This window comes from Podarcis filfolensis, assembly GCF_964270895.1.
Source record: "Podarcis filfolensis genome assembly, chromosome: 8".
NCBI classification, from domain to species: domain Eukaryota; kingdom Metazoa; phylum Chordata; class Lepidosauria; order Squamata; family Lacertidae; genus Podarcis; species Podarcis filfolensis.
Genome location: NC_139611.1, coordinates 80563818 through 80580154, shown reverse-complemented (window position 1 = coordinate 80580154; position 16337 = coordinate 80563818). Strand labels below are relative to the sequence as shown.

The 16337-nt window shown below is 48.1% G+C and overlaps 1 protein-coding gene and 1 long non-coding RNA gene across 4 annotated transcripts in view; one reads left to right on the top strand and one right to left on the bottom strand.

Annotated features, from left to right (window-relative positions):
* Positions 1–8122, top strand: part of BCAM (basal cell adhesion molecule (Lutheran blood group)) — a 60829-nt gene extending 52707 nt beyond the window's left edge. For 2 of the 3 annotated variants that reach the window (XM_083627277.1, XM_083627276.1), the window contains exons 14-16: positions 727–874; positions 2479–2593; positions 4281–8122. In XM_083627277.1, coding sequence (XP_083483403.1) covers positions 727–874; positions 2479–2593; positions 4281–4286 — 269 coding nt within the window. In that variant the 3' untranslated portion in view covers positions 4287–8122. Of the gene's footprint in view, positions 1–726; positions 875–2478; positions 2698–3633 lie in introns of all 3 variants that reach the window. The other variant, XR_014551365.1, reaches the window with a different exon arrangement.
* On the bottom strand, positions 5403–9993 carry LOC310769148. The gene is made up of 2 exons (XR_014551446.1): positions 6156–9993; positions 5403–6123 (listed from the first exon to the last, which is right to left on the bottom strand). It is a non-coding gene; the product is annotated as an uncharacterized lncRNA (long non-coding RNA).
* Between the last annotated feature and the right edge of the window lie 6344 nt (positions 9994–16337).

Here is a 16337-nt window from a genome sequence, read left to right as displayed (position 1 = left end):
GATTTTCTCTAATGAGTATTTAGTTTAAATGGCATTGTTATAATTGTCAGGAATGCACTTGGCTGTTCTCGTTACAAGCTGAACAACATTGTTGTTGATCTTATTAATGATACAGTTGTACCTCAGGTTACATACGCTTACGGTTACATACACTTCAGGTTACAGACTCCGCTAACCCAGAAATAGTACCTTAGGTTAAGAACTTTGCTTCAGGATCAGAACAGAAATCGTGCAGTGGCGATGCAGCGGCAGCAGGAGGCCCCATTAGCTAAAGTGGTGCTTCAGGTTAAGAACAGTTTCAGGTTAAGAACGGACCTCCGGAACAAATTAAGTACTTAACCCGAGGTACCACTGTAATATGTATTTCATTGATACGTATTATAACAGTAAATATATAGCAGCAAAAAGTCAATAATACTGTTATTGCGGCACGTTTAACAACAGACGTTTCTCTGGTGAACCGCTCTGTGATCTTGCGATGCGGGGCTGCGTTTAAATCTAATAAATAATAACAACAACAACCACAGCACTTTAAAAGCAACAACAAAGTTTTTATCTGTAGCAGCGAACAAAAATGTGGGTAGAAAAATGGTACCGCTGTTCAGGCGGTCGGTCCCAATCTTTGCCAGACAGAAGCGGGCTACAGGCAAGGAGGCTGGGGAAGGATTTGGTGTCTGCAGGGCCTCAAACCTCCCTTCACTTTTTCTGCTTCCTTCCCTCCAACAGTGGACGGGGAACAGAGCCAGGGCGGCAGCACCATCGCCGTGATTGCCGTCTGCGTCTGCGTCTTGCTCCTTCTCCTCATCGTGGGCTTCTTCTACTTCATGCAGCGCCGCGGCCAGCTGCCCTGCGGCGGAGGCGAGAAGAGATCTTTGTAAGTAATAATAATAATAATAATAAATTTTACTTATACCCCGCCCCTGGGCTCAGGGCGGCTAACACCAATAAAAACACCGTAAAAACATAATGGGAGGGGGGAGAACCCAATTTAAAATGCAGCCTCATTTTAAATCAAGACCATAAGAGGGAAGACATAAGGGTCAGACTGAGTCCAAACCAAAGGCCAGGCGGAACAGCTCTGTCTTGCAGGCCCTGCGGAAAGATGTCAAGTCCCGCAGGGCCCTAGTCTCTTGTGACAGAGCATTCCACCAAGTCAGGGCCAGTACTGAAAAGGCCCTGGCTCTAGTTGAGACCAATCTAACCACCTTGCGACCTGGGACCTCCAAAATGTTATCATTTGTGGAGCTTAAGGTCCTCCGCGGGGCATACCAGGAGAGGTGGTCCCGTAGAAGGCTTATGCTACAGCCCTTCATTCTTGCTAAGTCCAAACGGTGCCACACTTTTTTTAAAAAAACCTACCTGCCAGCTCAGAGGTCTATGCAAATCTGGTTCACTTTATCCTCATGCGCAATTCAATGTAGACAAACCAGTGGCCTCTGGTTCTGTATATGTGGCTGTTTTGTTGGCATCTGTCTGTCTCGAGAGACAACAGAGGGGTCCTTCGGGGGCGACATAAAAGCATTGCATTAGCAGCACCTAAGTGACATCTCCGGAGTGCAAGCCTGGGCAGTGTGCATGGCATGGAGGTCCTGGGCTGCCCCAATGATATGACCACCACCACCCCCTCGGCCTCGCTGATATGGTCCAAAGGAAAGCAGAGCATGACGCTGGGCACTGGCTGAGCTGCAGGAGTTGCTGGAAGGAGGCGTACAAGGCGCCATCCAACCGCCTTAGGGTTTCCACTCCGGATTTGTGTAGGGTTTACTGCTTAGCCCTTTCTTAGCGAGCATGGTGTAGTGGTTAAGAGCGGTGAACTCTTAATCTGGTGAACCGGGTTTGCGTCTCTGCTCCTCCACATGCAGCTGCTGGGTGACCTTGGGCCAGTCACACTTCTCTGAAGTCTCTCAGCCCACTCACCTCACAGAGTGTTTGTTGTGGGGGAGGAAGGGAAAGGAGAATGTTAGCCACTTTGAGACTCCTTCGGGTAGTGAAAGGTGGGATATCAAATTGAAATTTCTTCTTCTTCTGAAGATATCCTGCAAGACAGTGGAGTTTTAGGATCAGAGTTTCCCTTCCCTTCCAAGGTGGCCATTGATTGATGATAGATAGATAGATAGATAGATAGATAGATAGATAGATGATAGATAGATGATAGATAGATAGATAGATTGATAGATGATAGATAGTGATAGATGATACATAGATAGATAGATAGATGATAGATAGATGATAGATGATAGATAGATAGATAGATGATAGATAGATAGATGATAGATAGATAGATACCCCCCTTTTTATATGTAAATCTTTGCCAGCCTTCCCTGGGCTGCAGAGCCATAAATGGATGAAGGACTGGGGAGTTGTGCCGTGTGGGGTGGGTTCGGGGAGAGGCTGGACGTAACCGTACCCTGTTGGCTTTCTTGACCACCTGTTCCCGGAATGCGGCACTCAGATATATCTGTTTCCTCCTCTCGCCAGGACCCCCAAGGAAGGGAACCCTGACGACACCGTGGTGGAGATGAAGACGGACAAACGGAACGAGCAGACGGGGCTCTTGAGCCCTGGGGGCGGCGGTGGCGGTGGGGCAAATGAGGTGAGGAATGGAGGAGAAGTCGGACGACAGTAACCCTGCTCACTGAGCTTGGGGCAAGGGATTCTGCCTGTTTCTTGAGGGTGCAAGGAATCGTAGCTCGGGAGGCCTCGAGCTCAGTGGGAGAGAAGGTGATTTGTATGCAGAAGGTCCCTGGCAGCGTCTCCAGCTGGGGCTGGGAGAGATCCCTGCCTGAAATCCCACCTGCCGGTGGTACATGACACCAGTCAAGCTCGCAAAAATATACCATTTGCCTGATAATAAATGTTGGAAATGTAAGGAGGTTGAAGGCACATTCTTTCACCTTTGGTGGACGTGCCCAAAGATTAAGGCTTTCTGGGAAATGATTTATAATGAAATGAAAAAGGTATTTAAGTATACCTTCTTGAAGAAACCAGAGGCCTTTCTCCTGGGCATAGTAGGCCATTTGGTGCCAAAGAAGGACAGAACTTTCTTTATGTATGCTACAACGGCAGCAAGAATACTTATAGCAAAGCACTGGAAGACGCAAGATCTACCCACTCTGGAAGTATGGCAGATGAAGTTGATTGACTGTATGGGACTGGCAGAAATGACCGGCAGAATCCGCGACCAGGGAGAAAAGTCAGCAGAAGAAGATTGGAAGAAATTTAAGGACTATTTACAGAAATACTATAAAATTAATGAACTCTGAAAGATGCTGGATTGAACTTATGTGGTCTCTAGCTGTTATGATAAAAATAACTGGGATCAAAATTGTTTAAGTCATAAAATTTAAAAAGTTGATTGGAAAATAAGGTGTTAGTTAAAAGGAATGTTAAGAGATTAGGATTTGCTGGATTAACAATTTGAACTAGAAAACAAGAAGGGGAGGTATGAGGAAGTCAAAGAAACATGTTATTGAAAACCTGTTATTGAAATTGATTTGTTTTTAATATTTTTCTTTTTCTCTTTCTTTTTGTGTTTGTATAAAATTGGAAAATTCAATAAATATTTATAAAAAAAAAAAAAAGAAATCCCACCTGCCGGTCCGTGTGGACAGCACTGAGCTGAGTGCGAATCAGGCGGTTTCCTACTCCTTTTGCAGACCTGGGGCGAAGCTGGGGCCTGCTTTGAGGAACAGGGCTGCGTACATCTATTTAAAGCACATTTAAAACTTTGAGCCCCTAACACCAAGGTGGGGTGAGGGGTGGTGGATGGTGATGGGAAAAGGAATTATCTGTGGGATTGAGAGTAGGTATATTTGAACATTTTTAAGGATTGTATGAAATGTATGTTTGTATATTCGCAATATGTGTGTATTAGTGCTGAATTATTTTAACAATAAAAACTTTTCAAAACAAAACGAAACAAAAACTTTGAGCCCCGCGTTGGGCAAAAGATTCCTGCATTGCAGAGGCCTGGGCTAGTTTGCCCTGAGGGGGTCCCTTCCAACTCTGTGATTCCATGAAAACATATTCTGCCCCCGAGAATCCTGGAAATGCTGGTTTGCTACTGGGAATTGTAACACAGCGAGGGGTAAGCTACCGTTTCCAGGATTTCCTTGGTGCGGGGATGTGCTTTCAAACGCACGGTTACAGCCCGTGTCTCTGTGGCAGGACTGCAATGGGTCCCCTAAGGAGAAGGCTGGGGGGGTGGAGCTGAGAGAAAAGTCTGGGGCACAGACTCCCTGTTTCATTCTCCCTCTCTTTCCAATCCTGTCTCCCTGCAGTGCTGAGAGCAAGCCTGGAGTTGCCTTCTTCCGGAGGATCTGCCTCTTGCCTGCTGTGCACCACACAAACCACGGGGCAAAGAGGACGCCAGGGCTGGACTGTGCGAGGGGAACCCGGTCCCTCCGGAGCCCTTCCTTCTCCGAGGGCAGGGGAGCCTCCTTCCTTGCGTCTGGACTTCTTTATTTTTTTGTGCAAATGGGCTGAGGTGAGGGCGTTTTGCTGCCGCTACTACTTCTTCCTCCTTGAAACGCCTGATTGTTATTATTGTTCTTGTAATTATTTTTGAAGAAACTGACACTTGCCCGGACCCCTCTGTCGTCACGCCAGCGACACACAGGCCCCTGTCTCTCCACACACCGGTTTGCCTCTTGCAGACTTGCGGACCTGAACTAAGCCCACACGTGCACTTACGTCCTGAACACGGAAACACGGCCTTGGAAGAAAATTCACACAAGCTGACTGGCCCCTTTCTGCTGGCACACGACTGTTAGCCACTTGTGGTCTGAAAGGACCCGCTTTTTGTAAACCTTCCCACCCCCACCCCGTCCCGCTTAGTCGCTTGGAGGCGATTCTCGCTCGCCATAGGTGACCAGGCTAGCAGTGTCTGTCTTTTGCCATTGGGCAAGGACATGTGGACACCTATATTCCTGCACACACTTCTTCTTTATCCTCCATGTGAAGCATGCAATGTGAGTGAACACATACAGGCACACCCTTGTTTCGTCACACATTCACACCCCCACACCCGTTGAGCGTGCTTGTCGGGAAGTCGTGCGAAGACTTGCAAAGTTGACATGCTCCCCACATGCATGTGAATGTGTCCGTCCATACATTAACATGTTCGTGTGTGTGTATATGCACCCAAGGCTTTGCAAATTACATGTGGGCATCATAGCTGAGTATGAATTTCTACTAGACTGCCCCGGTCTACTCCACAATAACGGCACAAACAGCATCCTATGCATTTATCAGCACAGAAACTGTCTGATGAAGTGATATCGCTCAGGCTGCAATTCTGTATATACTAAGCTCCATTTATCTCAATAATTCTTGCTTCTGAGTAGATCATGCTGTCACGCTTTTATCTAGGTTGACAAACACAAGGCATCTTTTTTTAAAAAAAATTCCTTTCAAGTTGTGATTCATTCCACAGCTTCTGCCTGTTTTTGTCTCCTTCAGATTCATAGGGTTGTTCTTCACACACACACACACACACACACACACACACTCACACACACTCTTATTTTCTGGCACCAAACCGCAAAATACAGGAAAACGTTGGGTTTGGCTAATCAGTTACTTGTTTTTAATTTTCTGACTGAGGCGTTTTAGTACAAAATTGAAGAGTGGAGGGGCAGTTTTTGAAAGAGGACTTCTATGGCTGCTTGAAAACCAAATCTTTTTTTGGTGGCCTTGACTGCGGGATCTACCTGGGGAGTTTGTTCCTTTGAAGTCAGCAGTAAAACTAGTTCGATACCCAACTTTAAGAGAGTCCATCTTCAGCCAGCCAAGGTTCAACTTTCATTTAGGAATGTGTACAATCTCACAAAGAGGTGTTTATTCTATTTAAACTGCTGGCCTGAAGTAGAAATCCCATCAGTTAAGAAAACAATTTCCCTTCTCTTAATGAGCGCAAGCAAGGATCTCTCACTCTGCCGTCCTGCTTGCTCACCCACCCTCCCACCCTCCCACCCTCCTGTTTTTAGTTCTGGATTCTTGGCTTGACACACTTGTTCTGCATGGATAAGAACAAGCATTGCCCTACAGAGGAAAGCTCTCTGTTCCATACATTTTTTTTGAAATGCAGCAAATATGTCACGGACAGTAGTAGAATTTGAAAGCCTCGTTATCACTTAGTCGTAGAATATGAAAGCCTCGTTATCACTTGCCAGAGGAAGAGCCTTTTGCCACAATTACTCTGCTGTGTGGTTTTATGGAAGCCTTATGCATGTGTGCCGACACACACACACACACACACACACACACACACAAACACACGTGTGTGCTCACCCCCATAATAAAAACAGCTGCCACCCACATACATTTCTTAAGTATATTTGTGTTTCTAGCACATTCACAAGCCAGCTGATGGGCATATTAAAGCAGCCAACTTCTGGAACCAGGCCTCTGCAGCTACCCCTTTTAAACAACCGTTTGATTTGCAGCAACAAGTAAAGGAGAGTGTTTAGGGCACCACGCCATGGAAAAGAAATAGAAGAAAAGCTTTGCTTGCAGATTTCTCCTGCAGATCAATACTCCATTGCAGCAGCCCAGGCCGGTTTGGGTGTGCTTGTTCCCCTGCCATAGTTACACGGCTGGCAACCTCGCAGCATGCCGGTGCCAGATAAAGCATGCCAGCAAACACACACACACACCCAATGCGGAATAGGCACACAGGTTCCCAATCAGTTGCGTCAGGATCTTCCTTTTTTAAAAATCTCTGTTCCTGAAGGCTGGCTATTGGAGAGCACTTCCCTCCCTCTCTGCGTCTCCCTATGCAAAATGCTCCCATCCCTAAAGGCAGCCTTACGTCCTACAGGGGTTTGACGGTGGGGCCTTGCCACCAGAGATGGTGTGGCTTCTAGGCAGCTTTCGACTGCCGCCATCTTTCTTGCAGATTCAGCAGCAAATCTGCGACTGCATTTCCTCCTCTGTGCACACATCCACACACCACTTCTGACGAGTGAGGAACTCGTGGTTCCCTGGGATGTCAGCTCCCATCATCTCCAGCCAGGGATGATGGGCCTTGGAGGGCTACAGCCTCACCCTGCCTTAACGTTTTTCCACGCACGATGAAAAAAGCCACGGCAGCTGGAGAATGGGCAACCTGCCCCTAAACACCCGAGTCTTACCACTAGGCAGCCCCTCCCATTTTGTCTCCGTCCGTGCTCTCGTCATTCACCACCCCTACCTACAGGGGGCGTCCTGATTTTCTTCATTGAAATGCATTGGGTTGTGTGTGTTGCTGTTGTTTTTTTTTTTTTAAATGGCATTTATTATCGGTCTGTACGGGACAAGCCTTTTGGGGTTCTAGTCTTCCTACTCTCCCCTGACCCCCCAACGGCTCGTGTCCTTTCTCTGTCTCTTGCACTGTCTTGTCGAGACACTGGCTCTGTTTTGGGTGGGTGGGTGTGGGGAGACTTGGGGCTTTTAAAAAAAATGTAGTGTATTTAATGGTGTTGCATCTTAGAGAGCAAGGTGAGGCTGCTGAGCTATGGCAGAGCCCAGGGTGAGGTCTGAGAGAAGGCAGCAGTGAGGGCAATATTCTGGCTACTGAGCATTAACCATCCTTTCAAGAAACAAAGGTGGGGTTTTTCCATAACTCCCCTCCCAGTATGGCAGCTGCAAGACTCGTTAGCTCCCCTTCTTCACGCCTTCCCCACATTTTCCTAGCGAGGGATGGTGGTGTGTCTCTCTTAAATGCACCCCACTGGCCCAGACTGCCCCCTCCTTACACCCCTTCTTGTTTCATGGCCTCTTTTCACTTGTGCCTGCTGCAGTTTTTAGGTTTTGCCACCTTTTAAAAAACGAAACAGATACCTGGCTCCTCTGCCTTCCACAGCTGTTCGATCTGCAAGCTGCTAGCAGGTAAGACTGCCATGAAAAGTTTCACCTGCCATTCTCCACCCCATCCACCCACAGACTTAAGTTTACTGCAAAAACCACGCAGGAGGAGGTCAGTTGGCAAACACAGCCACCTGGAACCCCCGGGCCGCCCTCTCTCAGCGCCTGCCATAGCTCCAGCTTCTCCCTCCCCATCCCTTCGGATGTCTCTGTTACCTGCTGCCCCCCCCCACTGGGTTACACTGTACATTAGCAAATAAAAAATATTGTAACCTCAGTTTGGCTCCCGCATTTGTTTCTTCTCCCTGCGGACCTTGTGCCCCTTCCTCTAAAGTCCCCCTTTTAAACTGGATTTCAAAAAAAATGCAACCTCTTTCATCTGGGACGTACCATTTGGAGTCGCCCCTAGTTGTGGATGGAGCAAAAAATTCTGTTGGCATTGGCTTTGTAGATGTTAAGGCTTCCTTCCTCCTGGGAAGGAAACTTCAGCTGGGAGTTTATGTTTTGTTTTGTTTTGTTTTGTTTTGTTCTCCCTGCAAGGTGCTCGTGGTCGGGTGTGACCTTCTGCCTTGCGTGGCCTGCTTATTTTTGGCCCTGGATTCCCACGATGCACTGCTGTTGCGGAAAACGCTGAAAGCGCAGGCTTGAGATCTCTTGAGCAGTGGAACGAGGGACGCTTGATATTTGTTAAGAGATCCTCCTTTGGTAGGGCAGATCCCTACTTTTAAAGCACATTATTCTCTCCCCTACCCCCAATATCAAAGAATCCCAGGAACTGTGGTTTGTTAAGAGTGCCGGGAACTGTAGCTCTGGGAGGGGGAAACTACAATTCCCAGGATTCTTTGGGGAAAGTTGCGTGCTTCAAATGTGCATTAGGTGTCTCTCTTCTATTTCTCTCTATCTTTGGCAATCCCTCGTAGCCAAGTAAGATTGTCTCCCACAAACACGGTTTTAACAGTTAGTCCATAAGTGACTGTGGAGGCCAATTCTGGATCCACACGTCCTTCCACAGTGGGGACATTGGTTTCCAGACGGGAGTTGATCACAGTGAGGGTTTACAAAGCGTGTCTTCCTCTTAGCGCGTTTCTCCCTTGCGTCCTGAGTTCAATCGTCTTCAAAGCCCACAACTCCTTTGGTGAAGGCTGTTTTCCAATTGGAGCACTTGCAGGCCAGTGTTTCCCAGTTGTCGGTGTTTATACTACTTTTTTTTTTTAGATTTGCCTTGAGAGAGTCTTTGAACTTCTTTTGTTGACCACCAGTATTACGCTTTCCATTTTTAAGTTCTGAATAGAGTAGTTGCTTTGGAAGACGATCATCAGGCATCCTCACAACATGACCAGTCCAATGAAGTTGATGTTGAAGAATCATTGCTTCAACACTGGTGATCTTTGCTTCTTCCAGGACACTGGTATTATTTCGCCTGTCTTCCCAAGTGATATGTAAAATTTTTTGGAGACAAAATTGATGGAGTCTTTTGAGGAGTTGGAGATGGCGTTTATAAGTGGTCAGTGTTTGACAAGCATACAGTCAGGTTGTTAGTACAATAGCTTTGTAAACAAGCATTTTGGTTTCCCTGCAAATGTCCCGGTCCTCAAACACTCTGCACTTCAAGCGGGGAAAAGCTGCACTTGCAGAGCTCAGGCGAAAAGCAAAGTCACTGCTTTGACTTCAATAGCACCCCATCCCACAAGATGAAGCTTTACAGGTGAATCTTTACCTAGCGTGCCACTAAGTCATGGGGCAGGTGTTGCCAAGAAAGGTTGCTCAATTAGACAAGGACCCAACTTGGTTGAGTGCTGCTTGCCATAATCTCAATAACAGGCAGGCGCTATGTGGTCCATTGGAAATTCAGCACCAGCCAGAAATTCTCAGCTGGAAGCATCTGTCTTAAATATTTGAATAGGAGTACAAGTGTAAAAAGGTTCATAGAACCATAGAATTCTACAGTTGGAAATGACCACAAGGCCCATCTAATGCAGGAATCTTTTGCCCAGCGTGGAGCTTGAACCCACGACCCTCAATTAAGAATTTTGTGCTCTGCCGACTGAGCTATCCCAGGCAATTATAAGATCATTGTATAATCTTAGACAGAGGCATGGCTGCGACTATTGAGAAGGAACCCTGCCCTTCTGAATGTACCATTGCACTACTGGCTTTGGGGGTGAGCAGCAGAAAGCTGAAAGAAGCCCAAGGAAGTGTTATAAGAATGTTAAGGTCTTAGATACGTAATAAATGTTCATAAATGTACCAAGCAAACACATACATAAATATATAAACCACATGTCTGAAACCCCACAGAAAAAAAGTCCTGAACAAATTGACCTCAAATATTTCTCTGCAAGGTCAAAGTGGGAAACCTCCCCATTGTCTCTTTCCTCACAAATCCTGTCTTAAGGGCACATTTAAGATATGAATAGGGTGTGAGCCTGTGACCTGGCTCAGGAACGAAGTATTTATCATTACAAAAGACTGGCCAGGCTCCCCAGGCAATCCAATCAAGTGACCATTAAACAGGTAACCTGCCAGACAGGAAATAAACAATGCACTCAGATTTCTGTCGTAGACCGCCTTTTCTGTGATGTATGTATGATGCTTCTGGGGGTGGTCTTGAACTCGAGGGTGGGCAATTTTAAATGTCTGTATAAGGGCAGGCACACTTTTGTTAGGGGTTCCTCCTCCTTTCTCCTGTCTGTGAGGGGGCACCCTGTTGCAATAGTTGAATAAAGATCGAGCTTACTAGCTGCTTTGCTTCTCAAAATTCTCTGGTTGGCCTCTGTTATTTTTTCCTACCGATAGAGAACCTACAAAGGACTCTACAAGGGCTCTAGTGTACCCCATAAGGGAATAAGGGCAGATTTTGTTTATTACAGAAGGAAGCAGCAATGAAAGGAGGGTTAGATTTCTTCCAGCAGAAAGAAAACTGGGAAGAGAGGAGTTCCACACCTCTCGGCGCTCCAGAGGTTCCTTTCTGCTAGTGGTTTGCCTTGGTGCAAGTTAAGGACGTGGCCAGGCTGGGGAAAGTACAGGATTGAGAGCCCAGGAACCCACAGAAACAGAAGGAGGAAACCTTTTTTCCCCTTTCCAGAGGCCTTTGGCAGCTCCTGTTGCTGCTGCCGGTCTGAACAGCTGCCAAGGTTCCTTCTCAGGAAGCAGGGATTTGCCTGCGGAGACCTGAACAAAGGAGAAAACGTAAGCTGGGACTGGGAAGGGAAGCCTAGGGGATGCATTGGCTTGGAAATGCCCAGCCATGTTCTGTAGGAGCCTGGTAGACAGTGACATTTGGGGGCTGCAAGAGCCTGCCCTATTCTTGCCTTGCCTTGCATTTATATCTCACCTCCATCTCCAAGGAAATCTCCCCCTCCTCATTTAATTCCCTGTGAGGTAGGTTAGGCTGAGAGGCAGTGACTGTCACAAGATCGCCATTTGAGCTTCATGGCTGAGTGGGAATTTGAATCCTGGTCTCTTTTAAGAGTCTGACACTAGTCTAAACGCTATATCTCACTGCTACTCTTAATGCAAGGGAAAACCCCAGTTACAGGAGGCTGCCAGTTAGAGTCGATGTCTGTCAGGGGGAGACATGTCTGCTGTTAAATTCTGGCAACGGTCCCTGCTCAAAATCTTCCCCAGCTGTTTCCCCATCCATTAGGGGAGTGAGGGAGATAAAGAAAAGGCAACCAGAGGAGGAGGGAAGGGGTTATGAACGGAAGACCCCAGAGGGGACAGGGTTAGAATCATCATAGAATCATAGAGTTGGAAGAGACCACAAGGGCCATCGAGTCCAACCCCCTGCCAAGCAGGAAACACCTTCAGAGCACTCCTGACATATGGTTGTCAAGCCTCTGCTTAAAGACCTCCAAAGAAGGAGACTCCACCACACTCCTTGGCAGCAAATTCCACTGTCGAACAGGTCTTACTGTCAGGAAGTTCTTCCTAATGTTTAGGTGGAATCTTCTTTCTTGTAGTTTGGATCCATTGCTCCGTGTCCGCTTCTCTGGAGCAGCAGAAAACAACCTTTCTCCCTCCTCTATGTGACATCCTTTTATATATTTGAACATGGCTATCATATCACCCCTTAACCTCCTCTTCTCCAGGCTAAACATGCCCAGCTCCCTTAGCCGTTCCTCATAAGACATCGTTTCCAGGCCTTTGACCATTTTGGTTGCCCTCCTCTGGACACGTTCCAGTTTGTCCTTCTTGAACTGTGGTGCCCAGAACTGGACACAGTACTCCAGGTGAGGTCTGACCAGAGCAGAATACAGTGGCACTATTACTTCCCTTGATCTAGATGCTATACTCCTATTGATGCAGCCCAGAATTGCATTGGCTTTTTTAGCTGCCGCGTCACACTGTTGGCTCATGTCCTAGATCCTTTTCACAGTGCTCTCAAGGTTAAGCAGCCTGGACTCTCAGGACAGGCATGGCCAAACTTGGCCCTCCAGCTGTTTGGGGACTACAACTCCCATCATCCCTAGCTAACAGGACCAGTGGTCAGGGATGATGGGAATTGTAGTCCCCAAACAGCTGGAGGGCCAAGTTTGGTCATGCCTGCTGTAGGAGATGGAATGGGTGAGGGAACTACAGGCCACTTGAGATTGTTGGACTCCAGCTCCCATCATCCCTTGCTATTGGCAGTGCTGACTGAGCCTGATGGGAGCTGTAGTCAGTCAAGCACACAGATGGCCAGAAATCTCCACCGCAGAAGTAGGGGACTGTTCTTTCAACCTGAGCAACCTTTAAGAGGCCGGGGGGGGGGTTTGGGGCAATGGATGCCTTTCTACAGTCGGTGACTTTCCAACCATGCAAAAGGCAGATTTTGAGACAGCCCCTCTGTGCCCTCCATCAGGCATTGCCGCAGTTTCCGGACACATTCTAGCCAGTCGAAAGCATTTCAGGAGAGGCCAGAGCAGCACCACCGAGGGCTGCGGTACTCTGAGGAAGTGTCATGGCCTGAGGGCCACATAGGGAGTCCTAGAGGGCCCTGGGGCATGCCCTTCCCCACCCCTGCTTTGCAAGGAGTTCCCACCCCAGCTCTTCGGTTCTTGCCATATCAAAGGAGGACCAGAGCAGTCAAAACATGGGTGCCCATCACAGGTTAGAAATGGCCTATCTCTCCTGCTTTGGGACATCACAGCCGACTGCCTGTTAGGACTTCAAAGGGAGGTTGTGACCTTCATGCATGTGTGAACTTGTTCGGAGGTCCCACCTACCCTTCCTGTGGTTAGAACAGGGGTGGGATAAAACATGGATTCTGGAGCTGGATCTGTCTGCTGAGGCCAGCCGCCACGGCTGTACACGCCTTCCCGAAAGTGTATTAGAGTCTCCCATCTTTTGCACCTCTTCCGCAGGGACTCTCTCAGTCTCTGGAAGACTCGTAAGCTGCTAATTAGAGCAGTTCCTTCCTGCCTTCTTGGTCAGACATCCTTCCTTACTCCCTTGACTCCCCACACGCCCTTTTTGCCTTTAACTCATTAGCTATCCTCCCTGTTTCTTTCCAATGTCCAGGGGCACTCACCTGCCCCAAGTCAGCCTGCTCTGCTTCAGGGGCGCCAACTTACTTTCTGGCCTTGGCTCCGGTGCTCTTGAAACCAACCAACTTTTTTCTGTAGACTCCGGATAAGAGGAGGCTGCGAACCAGGAGTGCGTCTGGTAAGATAGTGAGATGGAAACATTGGTGCCAACTCCCCGGGGTTCTAGGTGGCCCAACACCCACAAAATTCCACATGAAGGGGCCAGGCACCCACAAATTTCAGAGCCATGCATGCTTGCATGGCACCCACGACCCCAGGCACTCACGGTTGCGGGGCCAAGTTGGCACTCCTGGCTGGAAAGGACCCCCCTTCCTGGCCGGCAGCTGTCTGGGCCAAACCACCATCACCAGGGAATTTCTGAGAATGAAAATACTTGACATTGGAGATCATTGGCCAGTATCTTTGCAACTCTGTGCTGCTGGGCCTGTGAAGAGAGACAGCAATCACAGTGCCCTTGGTTCCTTACCCTCGCTGTAAATCTGGGAAATTATCGTGTGGCTTGTTGTTTCTTTCTTTTTGCAAAATTAATAAAAAGTGCATGCATCAACAAGTTTGCACTTCTGCAACCAGCTTTCTAGGTGGTCTTGCTTAGGGCAACTGCTGTCAATCAGGCCTCTCCTTGCCCTATGGGGATAACAGCAGTGGCACAACCTACAGGCCCTGTTTTGCAATAATTTAGGAGAATACGCACAGGCTGAGGATTAATCCCTCAGAAGGTAAAAAGCGTTGCTGGGGGGGTTGCAAGGAGATGGTGGTTCCGAGTATTTTTCTCCAGCTCAGCTGAGGAAGAGGGTTTCTATTAGTGATATATTCCATGTCAGCATATAACACCTGTGCTCAGAGATATACCTTGGTTACGATCTGCTACCCGGCCAGGTTTTAGGTGCTACTATTAGTATCTAAAGGGACGCGGGTGGCGCTGTGGGTTAAACCACAGAGCCTAGGACTTGCCGATCAGAAGGTTGGCAGTTTGAATCCCCGTGATGGGGTGAGCTCCCGTTGCTCGGTCCCTGCTCCTGCCCACCTAGCAGTTTGAAAGCACGTCAAAGTGCAAGTAGATAAATAGGTACCGCTACGGCGGGAAGGTAAACGGCGTTTCCGTGTGCTGCTCTGGTTCGCCAGAAGTGGCTTAGTCATGCTGGCCACATGACCCGGATGCTGTACGCCGGCTCCCTCAGCCAGTAAAGCGAGATGAGCGCTGCAACCCCAGAATCGGTCACGACTGGACCTAACGGTCAGGGGTCCCTTTACCTATTAGTATCTATGGTGCTGGAGGAGACTCTTGAGAGTCCCATGGACTGCAAGAAGATCAAACCTCTCCATTCTTAAGGAAATCAGCCCTGAGTGCTCACTGGAAGGACAGATCTTGAAGCTGAGGCTCCAATACTTTGGCCACCTCATGAGAAGAGAAGACTCCCTGGAAAAGACCATGATGTTGGGAAAGATGGAGGGCACAAGGAGAAGGGGACGACAGAGGACGAGATGGTTGGACAGTGTTCTCAAAGCTACCAGCATGAGTTTGACCAAACTGCGGGAGGCAGTGGAAGACAGGAGTGCCTGGTGTGCTCTGGTCCAGGGGGTCACGAAGAGTCAGACACGACTAAACGACTAAACAACATTTTCATTGGAGAAACATTGGAGGGTATGGAATAGGACGTCAACAACTTTAGTATCTAAAGCCCTTGGGACCAGTTTACCTATGAGATCACCTCACCCCACCTCTGGCCATTTGGCTGGACCTGCTGAATTTCTGCCTGCTGTGCATCTGTTAAAGACATGGGGGAGAGGGAGTTGGGAGTCCCCTTTCTGACCTGGAATCCTTTCTGGCTCGAAAACCCTTAAGAGGTGAGGGCTGTGTGTGACTACTCGGAATAGCACTCTGTACACGCTCAAATGAACTGATACTCTAGTGCTGAATGATTGAAACTGAGAAGAGCAAGCTGGGAGGCTAGGTCTTGAGGGCATTCCTTGATTTCGTTTAAGCCTCCTGCTCACAAAAATCTGAGGGGAAGAGAGACAAGGTTTACATGAAGCTTTCTTTGTGTTTTACATGTACCTAAAAATCCTCTGGGGAGCCAGAATCTAGTAAATAATGTAGGGACGTTTATGATCTCAGTTTTACAGCGTTCAATAATGCAGTGTGTGTAATCTGCAATTTGAGACCCTGAAAGCATTGTGAAAAAAAGTTTTGTGTGTGTGCCAGAAAACGAGCAAGCGTCTGTGTGACACAGAAGTCTTTCGTCGGGCAAAAGACAGCCACACCTCTTAATTTATGGTTGGTAGCATTGCACACAAAATTCAACAGGTTTGGAATTCAACAGCATGGAGTGGGCAAGGAAAGCGTGACCTGTTAGATTTCTGCCTGCCATGGGGAAGGAAAAAAAGAGAGAATGGAAGAAGGGTGGTGGATGGAAACTCTGTCACGTCCTGAACGCTATAGGTGGTCCCTGACTGGATGTGTTACAGCTTCCTCTCTCCTGTATGGATGTCGTTCAGCTGGCTAAGTCAGAGGGACACAATGGTGGCTGGCAACTTTGGAAATAATGGTTGAACAGGTGTGTTTGTGGGAGACCATGGTAGGACACATGCTTAGCATGCAGAAGGACTCAGCCCCCATCATCAACACCAGCCTAAAGGTTTCTGAGATCAATGGGGTCAGATATGGGGTCTTTGGCCAAGTTCCCATAGAATCATAGAATTCAAAGTGTTGCTGCTGACCTTTAAAGCCCTAAACGGCCTCGGTCCAGTATATCTGAAGGAGCGTCTCCACCCCCATCATTCTGCCCAGACACTGAGGTCCAGCGCCGAGGGCCTTCTGGTGGTTCCCTCACTGCGAGAAGCTAAGCTACAGGGAACCAGGCAGAGGGCCTTCTCGGTAGTGGCGCCCGCCCTGTGGAACGCCCTCCCACCAGATGTCAAAGAGAACAACAACAACCAGACTTTTAGAAGACATCTGAAGGCAGC